The sequence below is a fragment of the Ictidomys tridecemlineatus genome, chromosome 5 (genome assembly GCF_052094955.1).
Source record: "Ictidomys tridecemlineatus isolate mIctTri1 chromosome 5, mIctTri1.hap1, whole genome shotgun sequence".
NCBI classification, from domain to species: domain Eukaryota; kingdom Metazoa; phylum Chordata; class Mammalia; order Rodentia; family Sciuridae; genus Ictidomys; species Ictidomys tridecemlineatus.
In genome coordinates, this window is record NC_135481.1 from 160,284,586 (window position 1) to 160,303,172 (window position 18,587).

At 36.3% G+C, this 18,587-nt stretch overlaps 1 protein-coding gene and 1 long non-coding RNA gene across 3 annotated transcripts in view; one reads left to right on the plus strand and one right to left on the minus strand.

Moving 5' to 3' along the window:
* Window positions 1-1,911: 1,911 nt before the first annotated feature.
* Window positions 1,912-12,815, minus strand: Snrpb2 (small nuclear ribonucleoprotein polypeptide B2). 2 transcript variants are annotated; one of them, XM_013356424.4, is made up of 7 exons: window positions 12,660-12,815; window positions 10,965-11,053; window positions 10,053-10,225; window positions 5,802-5,942; window positions 4,721-4,771; window positions 4,078-4,166; window positions 1,912-3,542 (listed from the first exon to the last, which is right to left on the minus strand). In XM_013356424.4, exons 2-7 carry the CDS (start codon window positions 11,026-11,028, stop codon window positions 3,383-3,385), a joined length of 678 nt encoding a protein of 225 aa, XP_013211878.1. In that variant the 5' UTR covers window positions 11,029-11,053; window positions 12,660-12,815; the 3' UTR covers window positions 1,912-3,382. The 2 variants fall into 2 exon arrangements, with proteins under 2 accessions (XP_013211878.1, XP_005320511.1); XM_005320454.5 differs by having other exon boundaries at window positions 12,633-12,798.
* Window positions 12,816-12,933: 118 nt separating this feature from the next.
* Window positions 12,934-18,587, plus strand: part of LOC120886270 (uncharacterized) — a 73,822-nt gene continuing 68,168 nt past the window's right edge. Inside the window, exon 1 of the long non-coding RNA XR_005729109.2 lies at window positions 12,934-16,395. This is a non-coding gene — a long non-coding RNA (uncharacterized LOC120886270). The remainder of the gene's footprint in view (window positions 16,396-18,587) is intronic.

The following is an 18,587-nucleotide window of genomic DNA, read 5'->3' on the forward strand; positions in this document are numbered from 1 at the left end:
CCTTGCTGCATTAGGAACTATGCTTTCAACAAACTTTTGGGGGGACATTTTAGATCCAAACCATAACAGATAGTGATGAGTGGAAATAGCACATTGAACAGGGTGGTTAATAAAGGAAGGTTACTTTGGCTATTGTGTGCCTGAGCTTCCTTGTCCATAATGAAGGTATTAAATAAAACAAGCTTCCAAATCAGGGCCAAGTGTATAAAAGATCCTCCTCAAGAAATAATTCAAACACACACACACACACACACACACACACACACACACACACACACACACCCTAAACCCTTTCAATATACAAACAGTAAAATTTTATCACATACACATACATATATCCTAAACAATAAAACCTTTTTATTATATTTTGCTTTACTAAGTATCCTTTGGAAAAGGATAAAATCCTTTGGATTTTACCACAAATTATTTAGTAATATGAATTCTTGTCCCGCATTCTGTGAGTTGACCATATCTGGGGGTGAGGGGATGATGAGTTCTGTTCCAAAATCCCATCATCAACCAAGTCAGAGAGAGCATCCTGACTGAGATCTGTTCAAGAAACAGTTGATGAGGACAGAGATCCACTTTTACAAAAACTTGTTCTTTGTATCCTAATGCTAGAAAAACTTTTGGGGCTTGGGCCTTCTTTAATTCACTGATATATTTCTAGTGCCTGGAACAGTATCTGGCACATAACAGGTACTCAGTAAATATTTGTTGAATAGATGGAGTTCTGTACTGGTGCTTTAAATTTGGTGACTTCTAGTAGTGTCTCTCTCCATGGGAAAGAAGTCCAGAAGCAGACAAGTGGGAGTAACATAAACTTAACTTTACATGTCTCTATGATCCATGAGCATTTTGATACTAAATTTTGGAAGTCTTAGAGGAGGTTGCTGTAGTTTGGATCTTGAAAATCCCTCAAAATATGTTAAAGGATTGTCCTCAGGGTGGCTCTATTGAAAGGTGGTGAAACCTTTGAGGGGTTGGGCCTAGGGGGATGGACTCAAGAGACATGTTAACTACATGCAACATGATCCTGGATAGGCTTCTTGGATGTTATTGGGTTATCAGCAAAATTTGGATTGGATGACAATAAGGAATTGATGTTGCTTTGATTTTGATGTTGTATTGCAGTTATGCGGGACAGTGATCTTTTACTTAGGAAATACATTGAAGTATTAAGGGGTAATTGGGAGTCAGGTAACCTTAGCCTCAAATGGTTTAGAAATGTTAACAATTGGATAATCTTGAAGTGTTTATGGGAGTTCTGTATTCTATTTTTTGTTAATTTTCACATATTTGGAAATTCTATCAAAATTTTAAAAAACTAAAATGTATGTTAACATCACTCTTCTAATCAAGATCTAGCACAACATACAGCCATATACACCTGTACGTAAATAAACTGGAAAGAATACAATGGCCAATCCATTGATGGAACAAAATGCTAATACATGCAACAATACAGATCCATCTTAAAAGCATTCTGAACAGGGCAGACTATGGGGACAGAAAGTTGATAAGCAGTTGTTTAGGGCTGAACTTGGGAAGAATTGACTCCAAAGGAGCACAAGGAAACATCATTGGCTGATGAAATGCTCTGCCTCATGATTACTACATGACTATATATAATTGCCAAAAGTAGTTAAATGGAACACTAAAATGGGTGACTTTTACTGTATATGAATTGTAATTCAATTTTACAATCATCTCCCAATTTCATTAAAATATAAGTGATTCCTTAAAAAGCCTATCCAATCCTCTTCTATAATCCTCTCCCCTCCTTTCTCCTTATCACACCACCCTAGCAACCCTGGGCTTTCTACTTGCTCTGATAAAGCCACTTAAAGAATGGCCCACAGCTTTGAATCAGGCTATGAAATATTTTCTATTTTGAAACAAACACAGTGATGAGAGTAAGAACGTTTAATAACAAAATTGCCATAACATCCAAGAGCATGGTCCTTTTTCTAGTAATCACTGTTGATGCATCTTACCAAAGTACATGAGCTTGACAACTGGGTTAAGAAAATCATTCAGCAGAATCCAACCCTGAATGTGGCAATTTAAGGAATAAAAAATGATTTTGCCTCTTAATGAAAAAGTGGCCTTTTCACAAGTATATAATACAAATTTTAAGTGATAAGGGAAAGTCATATTCAAAGAAATACTAAAGCAAGAACACCAAAAAATAATAGCTTAACATGTTATACTTGTAAAAAGTTGTCTACTTCTAAAGATACCCAGGATTTTAACAGGGGTATCAATATCAAATGAAAAAATTGGTATTTAAGCATTACAGAAGTAGAAAAGATTAACGCTAGCAACTCTTTGTTAATCAGCCTATCTTGTACTAAAGATTATAATCACAAAATCTTCCCCTGGAGATCCCCGAATAATGAAACTAGATTTTAACTAAGCAATAGTCCTTAGAAATAGTCCTGCCCCCAAACCAAATGCCGAATGTTTTCTTTGATATAAGGAGGCTGATTAACAGTGGGATAGGGAGGGGAAGCATGGGAGGAATAGATGAACTCTAGATAGGGCAGGGGGGTTGGAGGGGAAGGGAGGGGGCATGGAATTATTATCTAAAGTACATGTATGAAGATACAAATTGATGTGAATATACTGTATATACAATCAGATATGAAAAACTGTGCTCTAGATGTATGATAAAAATTGTAATGCATTCCGCTGATATATAAATAAATTAAAAATTAAAAAAAGAAATAGTCCTGCCCCAAGAGGGAAGAGAAAAAATATGCAAAATTTGAAGACAGCAGTCCCTTTTCTTCTGTTTTCCTAGACAACAGTAAGCTCAATTACTCACAAATGGCCTTTATCCAATTAAATACTGCATGACAAGATTTGTGAAATCCCTACTACCAGCAAAATACTCTGCAAATTTAGATACTGCTCAGGTCTCATTTTCTTGTAATACCCAGATGTTCATTTTAACTATCAAGATAAGTCATTTACTAGCTGCTATTCACTAATTCCGTTTACCTTTTGTTAAAATGATTCAATGTTGCTGTATCATTAGCTGTTCCAAAATAACAACAGAAAAACATATCAATACAGAGTTTTCTATGATTTAAAATGTGTTCTAAACTAGAATAAGCATCTGATGACAGGGTAATGGGCCAATAAACGAAGCATTATATGTAGAGAATACAAAGAGAAGTTTATTATACAAAATTAAGGCCTTCACATTTCATAGTTCACTCAGGCTAAAGAAAGAATGGTTGAATTTTTAAGTCTTTCATAAAAATTTCACTTTCACTTCTCCCCAACCTCCAACCATTAAAATGACCTGGCCAAATGTTACCAAAACAAATACCATAAATAATACCAAGTCCATTAAAGATGAGTACCCCAAATGTTATTTCTTGGCATAGGTGATCTTCATAGCATGGGATGGTGTGATCTTAAACCCTTGTAAAGCATCCCTGGCAGCTCCAGCCTGTCCGTCATTTTCAAATTCAACAAAAGCAATGTCATGCCTCCCAGGTACCAGACGCACTTCCTTAAAACCAGGGAACCTAAGAAGAATAAAAACAATTCATATATGTATGCAAATACATAAATATCTGCTTTCTGTTTAAAATGTAGATAATTTGTTGACATTGGTTTAGGAAAAATAACCATATCACACCAAGAATCTTGAGTAGGATGGAAGAACATAAGATATAACTAAATGCCATGAAAAACTGCATATATTGGGCTGAGCATGTGCTCAATGGTAAAGTGCCTTGCAAATACTAAACTCTGGGTCTAGTCCCTAGTACCACAAAAACAGAGAAATTAAGAACTGAAAAAAACTATGCTAATTTTATTTCCACCACCGTATCAAAGCTGTACTCCCTGTTTTACTCATTTAATCAGAACTAATAATTCAAACATTAGATGAAATTTAGATTTTTATTTGCTGAGTATGTAGATTGGCTTCAATCTGTGATTAATTCTGGACCAAATCAAATGAACCTGTAAGGAACTGCTGCTGTGGGATGACAAATGGATGCAACCCGTGGAAGTGCTATTTGTCCTGTCAGGAGGCTTGTTTATGAGAAAACTTACTGATTAAACAGCATAGACAGCATCATCTCATTAGTCTCTTCTGGTAAATTATTAAGGAACAAAATATAGTTTGGAGGGTAATCAGGAACCTATTTAAGAAATAAAGAAAAAAAAAAGAAGCAAAGTTAGCTTGTAAGTATACACAGCACTGTAAGCCATTTGGTTCTCACGGGAAAACCTAAACTTCAGAGGGCTATACACCAGTATAGGCTTGTGAAATCTTATGACACCAAACAATGAAGCCAAAAAGCAATAGCACTGGAGAAATATTTATTTCTCCAAACAGCAACTTAAAGACACAAACATTTAAATTAAGACATCCCAAGTTTGGAACAATGCAATTTTATACAGGTTTTAAGTACTTAATAGTAATTAAGGCAATTTTTATGATTTAAGCATCTGGAGGTCAATCATATTTGGAGAATTTTATCACCTAGAGTACGTAATTGAAATATACTAATAAAACCAAAAAAGGCTTCCTCTTAAATGAATTTAAAATGTTTTAAGAAATGAGTTTCTTAAAATAGCATGCAACTTAACATATGTCTTATAGGTGAGATAATTTTGGTTTTGGACATGCAAGTTATTGTTATGATTTTTACGATTTTGTTTTAAAGAAAGCATCACATGGAAAAAATATTACCTGAGGATTTGGTGTTGAATTTCCTTGGGGATTAGCTGAATTTGGTATTCCCTAAAGAAAAGAAATAGGGGTACAGGTAAGCTTTTCAATTTCTTTAAAAGGGCAAAAGGCATTTATAACATAAAAATAACATTAATTTTTAAAGGTATGTTATTCCATTTGATTTTACTTTAAGAACCTACGTTTTTATTCTGATTCAAATATTCATGTATTTAATTCAGCCATTACTTTTGAAAAGTCTAACCCTAAATTTATAGGACCATATCATAAAATTTAACTTCTAATCTTTAAAATTATGGAGAAATACATAACAGAGGAAAAAAATGAGGACTGGTCTTACTTAAAAATAGATAAATACACCGAACTCTATATAAGCATTATACTTACTGAAATTGATTTCTAACCACTTTCAATCCATAAGTAACTATCTTTTGGATAGTAATTTGCTTTTATCTGGTATTTCAAATTAGATTTTGTATTCCTGAATTATTCAAAGAAAGCTTTGAGAGGAGCACTCATGATTAAAGATAATAGCCGCAGTACTATTCATAGGCAACAGAACTTGAAGGGTAAACCAAGAGGTATTAATGTGTTTTTGAAGAAAGATGAAATTAAATTTCATGCAAAGAATAAAACTATTTTTAAAATCTCTATATGAAAAGACTTATATTTTAATTTACTGCTAAAATATAAACATTGGAATTTTAGAACTCAGTTTATTTCAACTTCTTATAAATACATGCCTCAAAGATCCCCCTGTCTACGACAAGAATCCACCAAGTTTCCTCCCACCTCCCAGGTTGTGAGGGGATAGGGCAGGTGGGCTACGGCCGGTTTTTTCCCAGGGGCACTTTACTACTGAGCTATATCTCCAACCCTTTAAAAAAAAATTTTTTTTTAAGGCAGGGTCTCACTAAGTTGCTTATTAGGACCTTACTAAATTGCTGAGGCTGGTCTCTAATTTGCGATCCTCTTGCCTTGGCCTCCCGAGTCACTGGAATTATAGCTGTGCACCACCAGGCCTGACTTTTTCTATCAAGTTCTTAACATCAAAAAAATATGAACTTCTATTCTGTCTTACCTGACCAGGCTTTTTGTTTGCAGTTGCTGCAGTCTGTTCCACAGTTTTGGCTTTTTTCTTTTCTTTTTTCTTTTCTTTATCAGCAAAAGTGCCTCGCATTTTAGATATTATATCAGAATCTGTTTTTGCATACTGGATTCGCTGTTTTAATTATATGAAAACAGATTATATCTCATTATGCTGAAGACTACTTACACTAGTCATTAATGATTCAAATTCCATTACACAAATACACTATAAGAGAATCTTACACACATCCCTAAGGAAATCATCAAAATACACTGAGTGCCAAATGAAAATACAGTGTGGTCTACGATTTACAAGTAAGATAAAGATTCAACTGTGTATACTCAAAGAAAAATTATACATTTTCAAATGGGAAAAACCAGACTTTGTAATATCTGTATTTCTGCTTCTCTCCATCTGGTAAGAGAAAACTACATTAGAAACTTGCCTAGCTCTTACCAGCCACTCTCAGTAGAAGGGTCCATATGTACCAAACCAGCCTTGGAATATGTCATCTAGAATTTGTTAGTTTTAATGGTTCAAGTATTAAAAACTGGGAATGACTGCCTTTGAATGTGGGGTTCCCCTGCAAATTCCTAACCCCCATATTGGGGCTTGAACCCAGGGGCACTCTACCACGAAGCTACATCTCTAGCCCTTTTTTATTTTGAGACAGGGTTGCTAAATTGCTTAAGTTGGCCTTGAGCTTCTGATCTCAGCCTTCTGAGTGGCTGGTATGTGCTACCAAGCCCAGCTGAATCTATTTTTTTTTTTTTAATGAAATGACTTTAACAGTAGCATCAACTTAGATTTAAAATTTTTTTTTAAAGGGAATAAAAGTATAACATTACAGCTACTAATGCTAGGCCACTTGCTTCATTCTTACCATGTCAGAGCCAGCAGGAACCAAAGTGCCTTTGAGGACATAGAAGCACTCAAAACCACTAGTCTAAGATGGCATTTCAACTACAGTGTGGAATTTAATTGCCTGGAAAAATGCGGTAAGTTTGGGTGAGTCCAGAGATTTTGTACTTTTAATAAGCACAAGAGGATGGTGATACTACAGGCTCGGAAAACAACTTTTTTAGTGTGGCCCTGGCCTAAAGCATCACCACCCAGCTAATTCAACATCAATAAACTATCCAAAATTTTTTACAATGAATTAAACTTTTATCTGGGGTACAATTATCTGCAAATTCCAAATTCCATTCCAAGCAAACACTTCTACTCTGGAGCTGAAAGAGCAACCACCTCTCTGATCACATCAAACACAATAGTCCTACAATTAGCATTTAAAATTACCTTGTATACAAGAATTTGATCTTGGTCTGAAAAGAAAAAATACCACATAAAATGATCTGGATTAGAAGGCGGGAAACTTGTCAAAACCAAGAGCAATTCTTTCTTTTCCTTTATTTCAACTGGAGATGAATGTGGTAGAGAAACAAGGGAAAAGATGGCCTAGCACCACACTTCAGGACCCCAGGCCTTTTCTGCATGGGATAGGCCACTGAACTTCTTTAGCTCTAGGTGTACTTATTCCTGCAAGCAGCTCTGCTAGTCTTGCCATCATGATCTAATCAAAGCAGACAGGCTGACAGCTCACACTAAATTCTAATTTGATTCCAAGTATGTTCTCCCAACTCGCTAGTTCTTCAACTTGACTCTGTCCTAAACAGACCTTAGGTGACCTGATTTCTCCTTATGATGCTGTAACCTGTGAAAATATATGATCTCAGCAACAGTTCTTAACTAGCTGGTCTAAGCCAGTGGTTTTCAACTACAGGCAATTTTACTTCCTGGAGACAGATGCACTCTCAGGAGACACTGCTGGCTGACATGCTCCTGGCACCTAGTGGGCAGAGGACAGGGATGCTACTAAACACCCTACAATGAACAAAAAGGCCCCTTACAACAAAGTATTATTTGGTTCAAAACATCAAAAATGTTAGCATTTAGAAACCCTGACCTAAACTAAATATCAGAAAAGATAAAAATTCATTTGTAACTTACAGATAGAGAAGGCCAAGATATACATTTATACTAAAGGTTTCATGACAGACAAAGATGATTCTACTTTACTGAGGTATTTTTGGAATTAAGTAAATAAATGTCCTCGAATCACAAAAAATAATTTTGTTCAGAATTACAAATGAAAGCAAATTTTCTTTCTCTTTTAGTATATTGAGGTTAACAGAAGAGCAACTAAAAGCAGTTAAAGAAACATAAATGAGAAAGTTCAAAGAATTTCATTCCTCCTCTTCTAGAAATATGGCAGACCTGCTACTTTCCTGAAGGCAGGGAAAAAAACCTCCAAAATGCCTTCATATATAAAATCAGACAGACATTTTCCACTGGTATTAAATAATTAGTTGGCAATATGAGGCTGGTGCCAAATACAGCAAATGATTTCCACCTTTCCTGTATCTGAGTAAACAGGAACACTCAAAATTGTCATCTCTTGGGCTGGAGATGTGGCTCAAGTGGTAGCACGCTCGCCTGGCACGCGTGCAGTCTGGGTTCAATCCTCAGCACCACATACAAACAAAGATGTTGTGTCCGCCGAAAACTAAAAAATAAATATTAAAATTCTCTCTCTAAAAAAAACCAAAAACAAACAAACAAAAAAACTGTCATCTCCACTCAGCCATTCAGGGAAAAGCCTAAAAACCAATCTTATGTGCCTACCAACTGAGAACTCAATTATGCTATTTCTTCATACTAGAAAGAAAGTTCAGCTGGTTTCAGAAAATGACAATTTACTCAAACTCAGGGAACAGCAGGATGTAGAACAGGGTCCTTAAACTAAGGGTCCACAGCTAACACTACCTGATTTTATAAATTATGTCTGTCTTGATACAACACAGCCATACCCATTCATTTTCATCTCATCTCCTGCTGCTTTTCTTGTTATGTTGGCAGAATTCTATGAGTGGCTGCAACAAAGATCACCTGGCTAGCAAAATCCATAATATTTACTATCTGACCCTTTACAGAAAGTTTAAACTCCTAGCATAAGAAAAAAGAAAAATCACAAGACTAGGTGTTAGGAGATGTTTTTAAGTTCTGATGTTGCCCCTGGTTATATTAATATAACCTGGATGATCAAATAATATTTCTGTGCCTGATTCTTCATCTGTGAAATGAAGGGATGATACCAGTGGACTACACAACAGTCTGTGGGCCAAATCCAGTCATTCTGTTTTGATATGGCTTGTTTTGTAACTTAAGAATTTTTTAAATACAATTTTAAAGGGCAGGTAAAAAAACACACACACACACAAGAACAGGAAACAGAAACTGTATGTGACCCACAGAGTCAAAAGTATTTCTATCTAGTCCTTTTAGAGCATTTGTTAATACCTGTTTAGAGTAAAGGAAATCCAACCTGCTTATACATTTAAACTGACCATAGGCACAGAATCTATCAGTGGCAGAACCAGAATGAGGACACAGACCCTCTGAACCCTGGGCCTTAATTCTCTCTCCAAGACCCCTCCACACCACATTCTAATTCCTGAGGAAAATCAGTTTGTAATATCTAAGGTAGTATACTTGCTCACATTTGTAGGACCCTCGCTTTTTACTGTTTCTACCATTACACAGTCCACTACCACCTGAACAAGAGTTTACTGATTGAGTTCCCTGCTCTCCGTCTGGCCCCACAACAATCCAATATTCAACCATCAGCTAGATGTGAATCTCACTGTCACTCCAGAGTTTAAAGCACTCCATGCATAGCTATTTCATTTCCACTCATGTGACATAAAACTTGTCAGTTTAAAATCTATGACTTTTCCTTAAGGTACTGCCCTTTCTATACTGTATAGCTTCTGATACGCAGTATTTCCCCACAGTATTTGCTGAAACTTCAGTCTGGATTTCCTTTTCTCTCACAATTTTTGTTTTGTGTTGTTTTTACAAGTTTAAAAAAGAGATTTCTTCTTAAATCTTCTGGGTTATTATTAAATCTAGGTTTTATAAGGTAAGAATATTACCTGTATAGTCATTTTTTAAAATGTTGTATGTCTCAATGTACTTTGGTTCTACTCATTTAAACTGGCATAAATTAGGAGTATATGACTCTACTAGTATATTTCTATAAAAATAACATAAAGCAAACCTAAATCCCCTCTAAAATGCATAATTAAAAGCAGAAAGCAATAGCCACAGTTTCAAGTTGACATTCACAAGTCTACTGTACCACTAACAGTGATTAAAGTTGAAATAATAAGATTATCTCACCATTGGTTTACCATAAAATGGAAATCCTTGTAACTGTCTCAAAGCATTTGTGGATGAGCCTAGTTCCTTAAAAATAACAAAGGCTTGCCCTCTCATCTTCATCGTCTTTAAAGCCACTATATCTACCACATGCCCAAACTGAGAAAAAAGGGCATATAGGGATCTCTTCAATTCTGTTCAAATAGAAGGAAAAACAAGTCATTTGTGAATGAAACAATGACAAAATTCATCATAAAATGGCATTGTATTGAGTGCCCCACTATTCATTTACTTAGTTCTACAGTTATTTTAATAAAAACACATCATATTATTCCCAATATTGAGACCATAATGAGTAAAACCAAATCTCACACACTGTCAGGCTCTACCTATTTCTATTTTAAAAAAGTTTTAAATGCCTTACATAAAACAGAATAAACTATTATTTCAGGCACTAAGAAAAATGACTAGATGAGAAGTTTTGGAGCTGTATAATTCTTAATACAGTAGTGAATAAACACATTTGAGCAGGGAGTGGTGTTGAGGACTGAACCCAGGGCACTCTATCACTGAGCTACATCATAAGACCTCTTTAATTTTTGAGATCAGATCTCACTAAGTTGCCAAAGCTGGTCTTGAATTTGAGATTCTCCTGCTTCAGCCTCTCTAGTCATGGAGATTGTAAGTATGTGTCACTGTACTTGGCAATAAATACGTTTTAGTTTTATTTTTGTTTTTGATGGGGAGAATAGGATACTGGGAATTTTGAGGCAGGGTCTCACCAAGTTGCTTAGGACCTAGCTAAATTGCTGAAGCTTGCCTCAAACTTGCGATCCTGCCTCAGCCTCCCTAGTTGCTGTAATTCCATGCATGCACCATTGTGCCCAACTAACACATTTTTAGTTGTGAACAAATATTTTAAAAAACACATACCTTCTTTTTTAATTTTGTCATTCATATTGTTGATATAAATTGTATGATTTGGTCTGATATCCATGTTTGGGTCAGATTCTTCAAGTAGCCTAAAGAGACAATAAATAATCTGTTATTAACAAGAATTAGATCATATTGGAATGTGGCAAAAGGACATAACACAAAGGTTATTAATCTTTCAATTCTCCTTCAATCTCAAATGTCAGAAACTATCAGTTGGCAGTAGACTTTACTTCTTCCCTAGTATTTGCTAGTACTCTTTTTTAGGCAAAACAATAGTGCTCAGGCTCAAAACTTGGTAGAACAAGCTAGATGTGGTAGCACACATGCCTGCACTTTTAGCTATTCTAGATACTGAGACAAAGAGGATAACAAGTTACAAATCAGCTTCAGCAACTTTCGCTGGGGAATGTTAAGTCAGTGAAACAGCAACCCTGGGTTCAATCCCCAGTAGCACAAAATGAATAAATTAATTTAAAACTTGGTGGATCAGCAGTACATAACCATATTCCAATAACCTCATTTTATTCAAAATAATACTTTCTTATTTACCTTCCACTTAGGAGAAATGATAGTTTTTTCACCTGCCTGATATAACTTCTTTTTTGATGCTTTAAAAACTTAGATATGAAGAAAAATAAAAAAGAGACCAGCAAACATATAGTATCATCATGACAGATCATTAAATGAAGTTTGCAAAGTCCTTCACAGGTACACCTATATAGAACTTTCATGCCTATTTTAATTTATATACACCATCACCAAGGTTGACTCCAAGGTTACCACTAACCAATGTGAAGTAATGGAGTTCAGAGAGAAAAGTGTTGCATGATGGTTAAGAGCTCAGATTCTAGTGCCAACCAGATAGGAACTCAAACCTTGTCTATGGTTCTAACTAGCTGTTTCATGGAAGTTAAGTTCCTTAATCTCTCGGATCATCATCTGTAAAATGGGAATAGTAACAGTACCTACCCAATAGAACTCTTGCATTGTCAAAAAGGACCTAGTAGCTAATATTATCAGTTACTGAAAGTTAGGGGGACTTGCCCAATGAAACACACCTAATAAGCAGCAGGCCTGAGAATTCAGCCCTTGCCTTCGTGTCCTACATATTCCTTTATCTCACAAATATTACGATGTATACGAACGTCACATGATGACTTACTAGGGAAGAGTAATACTTATGCAGAAAACAGAATGAAAGATATCGCCTCTCAAAAACTGGGAACTCCCTAAACTGAAATTTGGAGAAGGGCTGGGGGTCATGAAGTAGACAACTAGTAGGAAGTTGACCTAAGTCAAAATGATCTTGCAGTATCTAGAGGTTGACGGTGGGCTGGATTCGTGAAGGGGCACCAGAAAATGCTACATCCCCCGCCTCCGCAATCCAAGAGAGCTGCTGAAAGTCACCTGAAAGTGCAGTGAACTAAATGCAAACGCCAAGCACGAGCACATTATTATCCTTTACCTCGCAAGAGCAAGCTGCCTGCCTCTCCAAACACCCGCACGTTTGCCAAATGCCCGGGTCCGAAGCCCAAAGAAGCTGCCACAAATTCCAAGCCCCAACCTGTCCCACTAGAGAGGAGGCTCCTAAATTCGTAGGGCCTTGCCACGCCAGCCCGTTAGTCTTGATCCCTTCCTCGTCCCCACGCCCACTCCTTCGCGAACCAGTGGTCAGATGCGTCCCGAATCCACCTTCGTGTCTCGTTTGCTCCGGTTCAAACAGCGGAGAGTCCGGCCAGCTTCCGCAGCAACCGAAAGGTACAAGCCACTTCTGCCCACCTGAGGCCTAAGAAGCCAAAGCCGGAAACAGAGGCAGGCACCGGAAGTAAGGCTACCGCGCTTCTCAATCGAGCGCCGACAGGTCGAGAAGCCGAGCTCCGAGTCGATCGATGCCACCAGATCTCGGGCAAGCACGGCTAAGAATCTCTCGGCGCATGCGTATGCCTGGCGAGGTAAGGGAGGAGAGGAGGGAGATGGCGGGAAAGGGGAATGGGGAAGGGAAAGAGATTGTGTGGAAATTTAACTGGGGTCCTAGAGCCATACTGTGAGGGAAAAAGGAAGGGAAGTGATTCATTTCCTTTACCAAAACCTTTAGAGGTTTTACCCCAGACAGCGGTGCCTTCCATCTTTTCAAATCCTATCTAATTTTGCAGGCGCAGTTTCTTTTGCAGACTACCCGCTCAGGTGGTTCTCCTGTGGGCTCTGTCACACCACGGTTTAACCTCGCCTTAGATGCCCCTCCTTCAGGTCTCCTCCCATTCCAGGGTCTCTGAGGGAACTCTTCTCCAGCACTGCTACTGGTTTTGAATCTCAGAGGCAGCTCAGCTTGAGATTCCAGAGCAAAGAGAATTGGTATATCTGCCCCCTTAGGAAATAAGGCGACCATGCCTCAGCTCTGGAGGTACCCAGTCACGGTAAGATCAACTGCCTAAACTCACTCAAAATCAAACCCACTAATTCCTTAATAACCCTCCTACTCTCTCCTTTCCCCTACAAAATGCCTAATCTTTCTAGAGTAATTTAAGGAGTTAGTGTTTATGTTATGATGAGTGGTAAGTCCAAACGGTGCATTCATTCATTCCATTCTTTCATACATTCATCATATGTGTGTAAGGAAGGCATCACTGGAATATGGGAAGGCTTTTAAGAGCCAAAGGAATCCGATCATGTGTCCCCCTCTTAATATCTCTGACCTTCACTTTCCTCACCTGTAAAATAAGCATCTTATAATGCCTCCTTCTAGTTATTGTGAGGATTAAATGAGCTAACTATAAAGTGATTATCCATTTTCCAGACATAAAATAAATGGTTCATAAATGTTCGTAGCTAGCTACTAAATGCTAGCTATGATTTGGACATAGGGACCAAATGAGTTGATTTCACCAGCTAGGATCTTTTATTTTGAAAGATCATCTAAAGATGCAACTTGAAAATTGTGTGTGTCTTGAGGGTAGGGAGTTTTGTCTGCTTTGCTCACTCAAGTAATTAGAAAAGTGACTGATAACAAATACATCTTGAATGAATGAAAGATGCTTCATGGAAAATTAGGCAACACTAAAGCAAATGTGATATCACTAAGAGGCACATAAGGATAGGAATTAATCTTAAATGATCACTGAAAAGCATTCTTTTATCATAAAAATTAGGAGAAATGTAAGTAATCTTATCTCAAAGACTTATGAGTGTATCCTTAACAAATTACAACAGAAATAATTTCTACATAATAAAGGACAAGCTGCCCTACTCACTAGTAGGGGCATCTGAGTAATGACTTAATTCTGTTTGATACTAATGAGAATGGCTAAAATACATTTCTGGAAATAAACTCTAATTTAACTGTATTATATAAATGGATCCTGCCAGGGGCTGGGATGTAGTAGGTTCAATCCCCAGAATCATAAATAAATGAATGAATAAACAAATAAGTAAATCCAAGAGTTCATTAACTATGAAAAGAAGATACATATACCCATGCAAAGCCACTCCAGCTTGGAAGAAAACACCACAGGAACCTTAGAGGTCTAAAGATAGACTGACATTGTGTTCCATTAACAACCAAATTAATGGCTACTATTCATTACTGTGAGAAGGATGCCAGCTCACTGGCAGTGGTCTGCATGCTGTTTTCCAGGTACTTCTTTAAAAAAAAAAAAGTGCATTTTCCTGTCCTTGGGTAGTCATTTGGGGGTTTTGAATAATCTGTTAACAATCTTCAGTGGTTTCCTGAGTGATTTTGAAAAACCAGTAACTCAAAGCAGGGATGGAAGGAAATGAAGGGAAGAGAGGAGCTTTACTGGTCCTGTGAGAAACCTTCCATCATCTGGTTATGTAATTCTGCAATGTTATAAACATTATAGCATCCAAATTCTGGTCAAATGTACTGTAAAACAATTAGCATTCCTCTATAACCAAATCCTCTACAACATCTGACCTCTTGCAGGAATCAGATGTCAAAAATTCACATTTTTTTAAAGTAAAAGAGCAAATATGTTTTCTTGGTATTCTCAGTTTGGACTCATATTTCAGGTAGACAACATGATTTACCTTCCTGTAAAACAGGCTTTTTATCGAACTAAACCTAGAAGCAGTGCAATAACCACCCTATCCATGTTTCATGTATCTGCTGATGATAAAACTTGCTTATTTTAGGGGCAACAGAAAAATTTACTACAACCAGGTGGGAATAAAACTGTGTCAAGACATTTGAATTATAAGGATGATAACTTAGGTGTCTCCAAGTGATTCCAAATACACATACATTTTCCTACCTTATCTCTACGTGTTTTATGTTTCTCATTAAATGTTCTCAGTATCTTGCTGCACTAGTTTTGAGAAGGGGCCTTGTATAAATGAAAATGTATCATAAAACCATGGTGGATATATGTCTTATTTATGTTAGATAGAGCCACCAAATGTATAGCAATTTGTTTGTATCTTCCTTTTCTCCCCAGGTGGTGATTACATTAAGAAATTTATGTAGAGTAAAATTATTTTCACAAGAAGCATTAAACAATTCTAAACATTATTGTTGAGCACCAAATCAGGTTTGCATTTTCCCAGGTGGCTGAAATTATGTTGGCTAAAACTTCCTAAAAAGCAACTCCCATTTAGAGAGCAAATAATTTTGTGCAATTAATTTCTTTTTATTTTACTTCAATCTTACTGTTTTATTCTTTGTGAACACATTATTGTTTTTAGAGACAGTAAAACAGAAACAAAAACAAATGAGTATTACCTCTGATGCATACAATTGTGTTAATGTTAGTAGTAGAGTGTCATTCATGTATACCAAAATAAACTTTTTTCCCAGAAAAGGTGGAATCTGAGAAAGACTCTGAAAATGTGTTCATTCCACAAAGTTTGAAACAGAAATTTGCCTTTGAGGACCTTATATCCAATCCAAAGACAACTTCTGACCATTTAGTATTGTGAGATATGTAGGTTGTGCTCAGTATAGTATTATCTGCCAATACTGTATTGTTCTCCCTGGAATTCAGCTAAAGTAACATCACATACCTGCCATTCCCTTGGAGACTAGAAAAATAAGATGCCATTCCCAGGAGAGCCGCCTACCAAGCAAGTACAGCAGGTTTTGCTTTTCCTCTGATTCATCACTAATTTTCTTTTAATCATAAGCCCTATGGCTATTTGAAAATTCAAATTTAAAAAAAGAAAACCTTTTTAAACCTTGGGCACCATTTGTGTAATTTCAACCATGACATATTATTTCATGGGTATACTCCAGAAGTTCTAATTCACTGCTTTTCAAATGTTAATGTGCATGTGGTTCACCTAGAGATTTTGTTAAAATCAAATTTTTATTTATTAGGTCTGGGATAGAGCCTGAGAAGCTGCCTTTATAGCAAGCTCCCAAGTGATGCCAACGCTGTTGGGTACCAAGATCCTAAGCATTTCCTCTTGAAGAATGGTCAGTAGATTATCCCATTGTTTTACAATAGTTAGTTCTAGAAGCACAGAGATACTCTAAGATATGGAATACTAATTGTCTTAGCCCATTTTCTATGGCAAATATAAGATTAGGCAATTTATAAAGAATACAAGTTTATTTGGCTCACTATTCTGTAAGCTGGAAAGTTCAAGAATATGCCACTGGAATCCAGTCAGCATCTGGTGAGAGCTTTCTTGTTGCATCATAGCATGGTGGAAGGCAACACATGGTGAAACACAGGAAGTGTGCTGTAGCTCATGTTTATAACAAAGCCACTACAATGATAACCCATTAATTCATTAATCCAAGGATAGAATAATCCAGATCCTTCATTACCCGATATATGTAGGCCAAACATCCTGGTTCTCAGTGCTGCTTCAATGGGAATTGAGTTTCAACATAGGTTTTAGAAGGAACAAACCTCATCCAAATCATAGCAACAATTTTCTTATACAAACAGATCAACTGTTTATCTCCAAAATGATTATATTTATCTGGCAGTTTCCTTTATTTTAACTGCCTTCTACTGGACATTGGGAAATACATGGTCAGTAGATTATCCTCTTACAGGTAAGAGTAAAAAATTCTGGAATTTTTGCTCCCCTTCAACAAATGATTGTGAGGCCGTAGGTCACTTTCTAATTTATGATGTTCATTAAAGCACTGCAAAATATCCCAATTCTTGTCACCTTTTTTCACCAGGCTTCTGGAAGGCCTTAAAAGCTTTACAACCTTTGAAAATTGGCATTGCCATGTGCCTTCTTTGGCTAATAAAGTGTGAGAAAATTAGGTATGTAGTACTTCCAGGTAGAAACATCAAGAGCTAGTGCACAGTTTGCTAGCAACCCTGTTTCCTGTTTTCATGATCTTGGAAACATATCCCAATACAGAACCTCTATCAGACTTAGGTCCTAAGTGATTATAAGGGTTATAGATACCCGCCCCCCGTCCTTTAGGCCCCCAAACACCATGTAACATAAGTGATAAATAATTAACTGATATTTGAGAGATACTTGTTAATGCAGCATAGCTTAACCCATCCTGACTTTATACAATAATTAAAACTACCTCTGAGAAATAATTCTTAGAAAGTTCAAATAAAAATTGTATACAAGCTATTTTACAAATATAGACTGTTTTAGAATGTAAGAAGTTAAATATCTAAGGTGATGCATATACTTTGAAGGGGAAATCAAGGTAATCAGTTTTAATTATATGATCCATTTTGAGCATCCTTTATTAAGTAATTTAATTTTGTATTTATTGAGCAACTATATAGATACTCCTTGACTTATGTCCCAATAGACCTATTTTAAGTTGAAAATATTATAAATGAAAAAATGTGTTTAATACACATGACCTATCAATCATCACAGCTTAGTCTAGCCTGCCTTAATTTGGCTCAAAACTCTTACATTATCCTTTAGTTGGGCAAAGTCATAATGAAGTATTGAGTATCTCATTTAAGTTATTGAATACTATACTGAAAGTGAGAAACAGAATGGGGTGTTGGTACACAACATCATAAAGTCAAAAAATGTAAAGTTGAATTGTCATATGTGTAGAGCCATCAATATAAAATGACTATATAAGAAAATACATTAGGGCATAGATGAGAAGAAAATCTGGTTGGTGGCATTTTCACGTCTCAGAGATGGGTGTGGAAAAAATAAAGAGATAATGTTTTCACACTCTAATTTTAGATTGGTCAGAATCATTTTGCAACAAAAGACCAGGATATGTGTAAAACATTTCAGGCAAGATTTAACCTGAAGAGACAGGTTGGATTCTTATCACAATGAAACTGAATGAAAAAATTCTGAAACCTCTAGTTTGAATTGCAGATTATGTCCGGACAAGACAACCCTGAAAATTATTTCTGTCTAGGGAATCCAAAACAATTATGTAAATGAGGCTGATATTCCCATTCTATTTTGTTTAAGGTGAATGTGGGGCAGTTTCACTGTTATAATATTATAAGTTTCTATAATATTTACTGGCAGAAACATCATCACATGGGTTAATGAGTTTATTAAAATTGATGGTGAAAAAACAAGAGTACGTGTCTTGTTGATATTGGATAGTCTCCCTTAAATCATAGTCTTTTCAGCTTTCATATGAAGCTACATTCTGACCTTTATTGTATCAAATTACTTCAGCTCCTGAAAGAT

Excerpts from the sequence above, each read along its gene's own strand:
- Snrpb2 (XM_013356424.4), bottom strand. The coding sequence starts at position 11,028 with ATGGATATCAGACCAAATCATACAATTTATATCAACAATATGAATGAC. Across the intron at positions 10,226-10,964 it reads TGACAAAATTAAAAAAGAAG|AATTGAAGAGATCCCTATAT; the intron begins GTATGTGTTTTT and ends CTATTTGAACAG. Across the intron at positions 3,543-4,077 it reads CTGTCTATGCTGTTTAATCA|GTTCCCTGGTTTTAAGGAAG; the intron begins GTAAGTTTTCTC and ends TATTCTTCTTAG.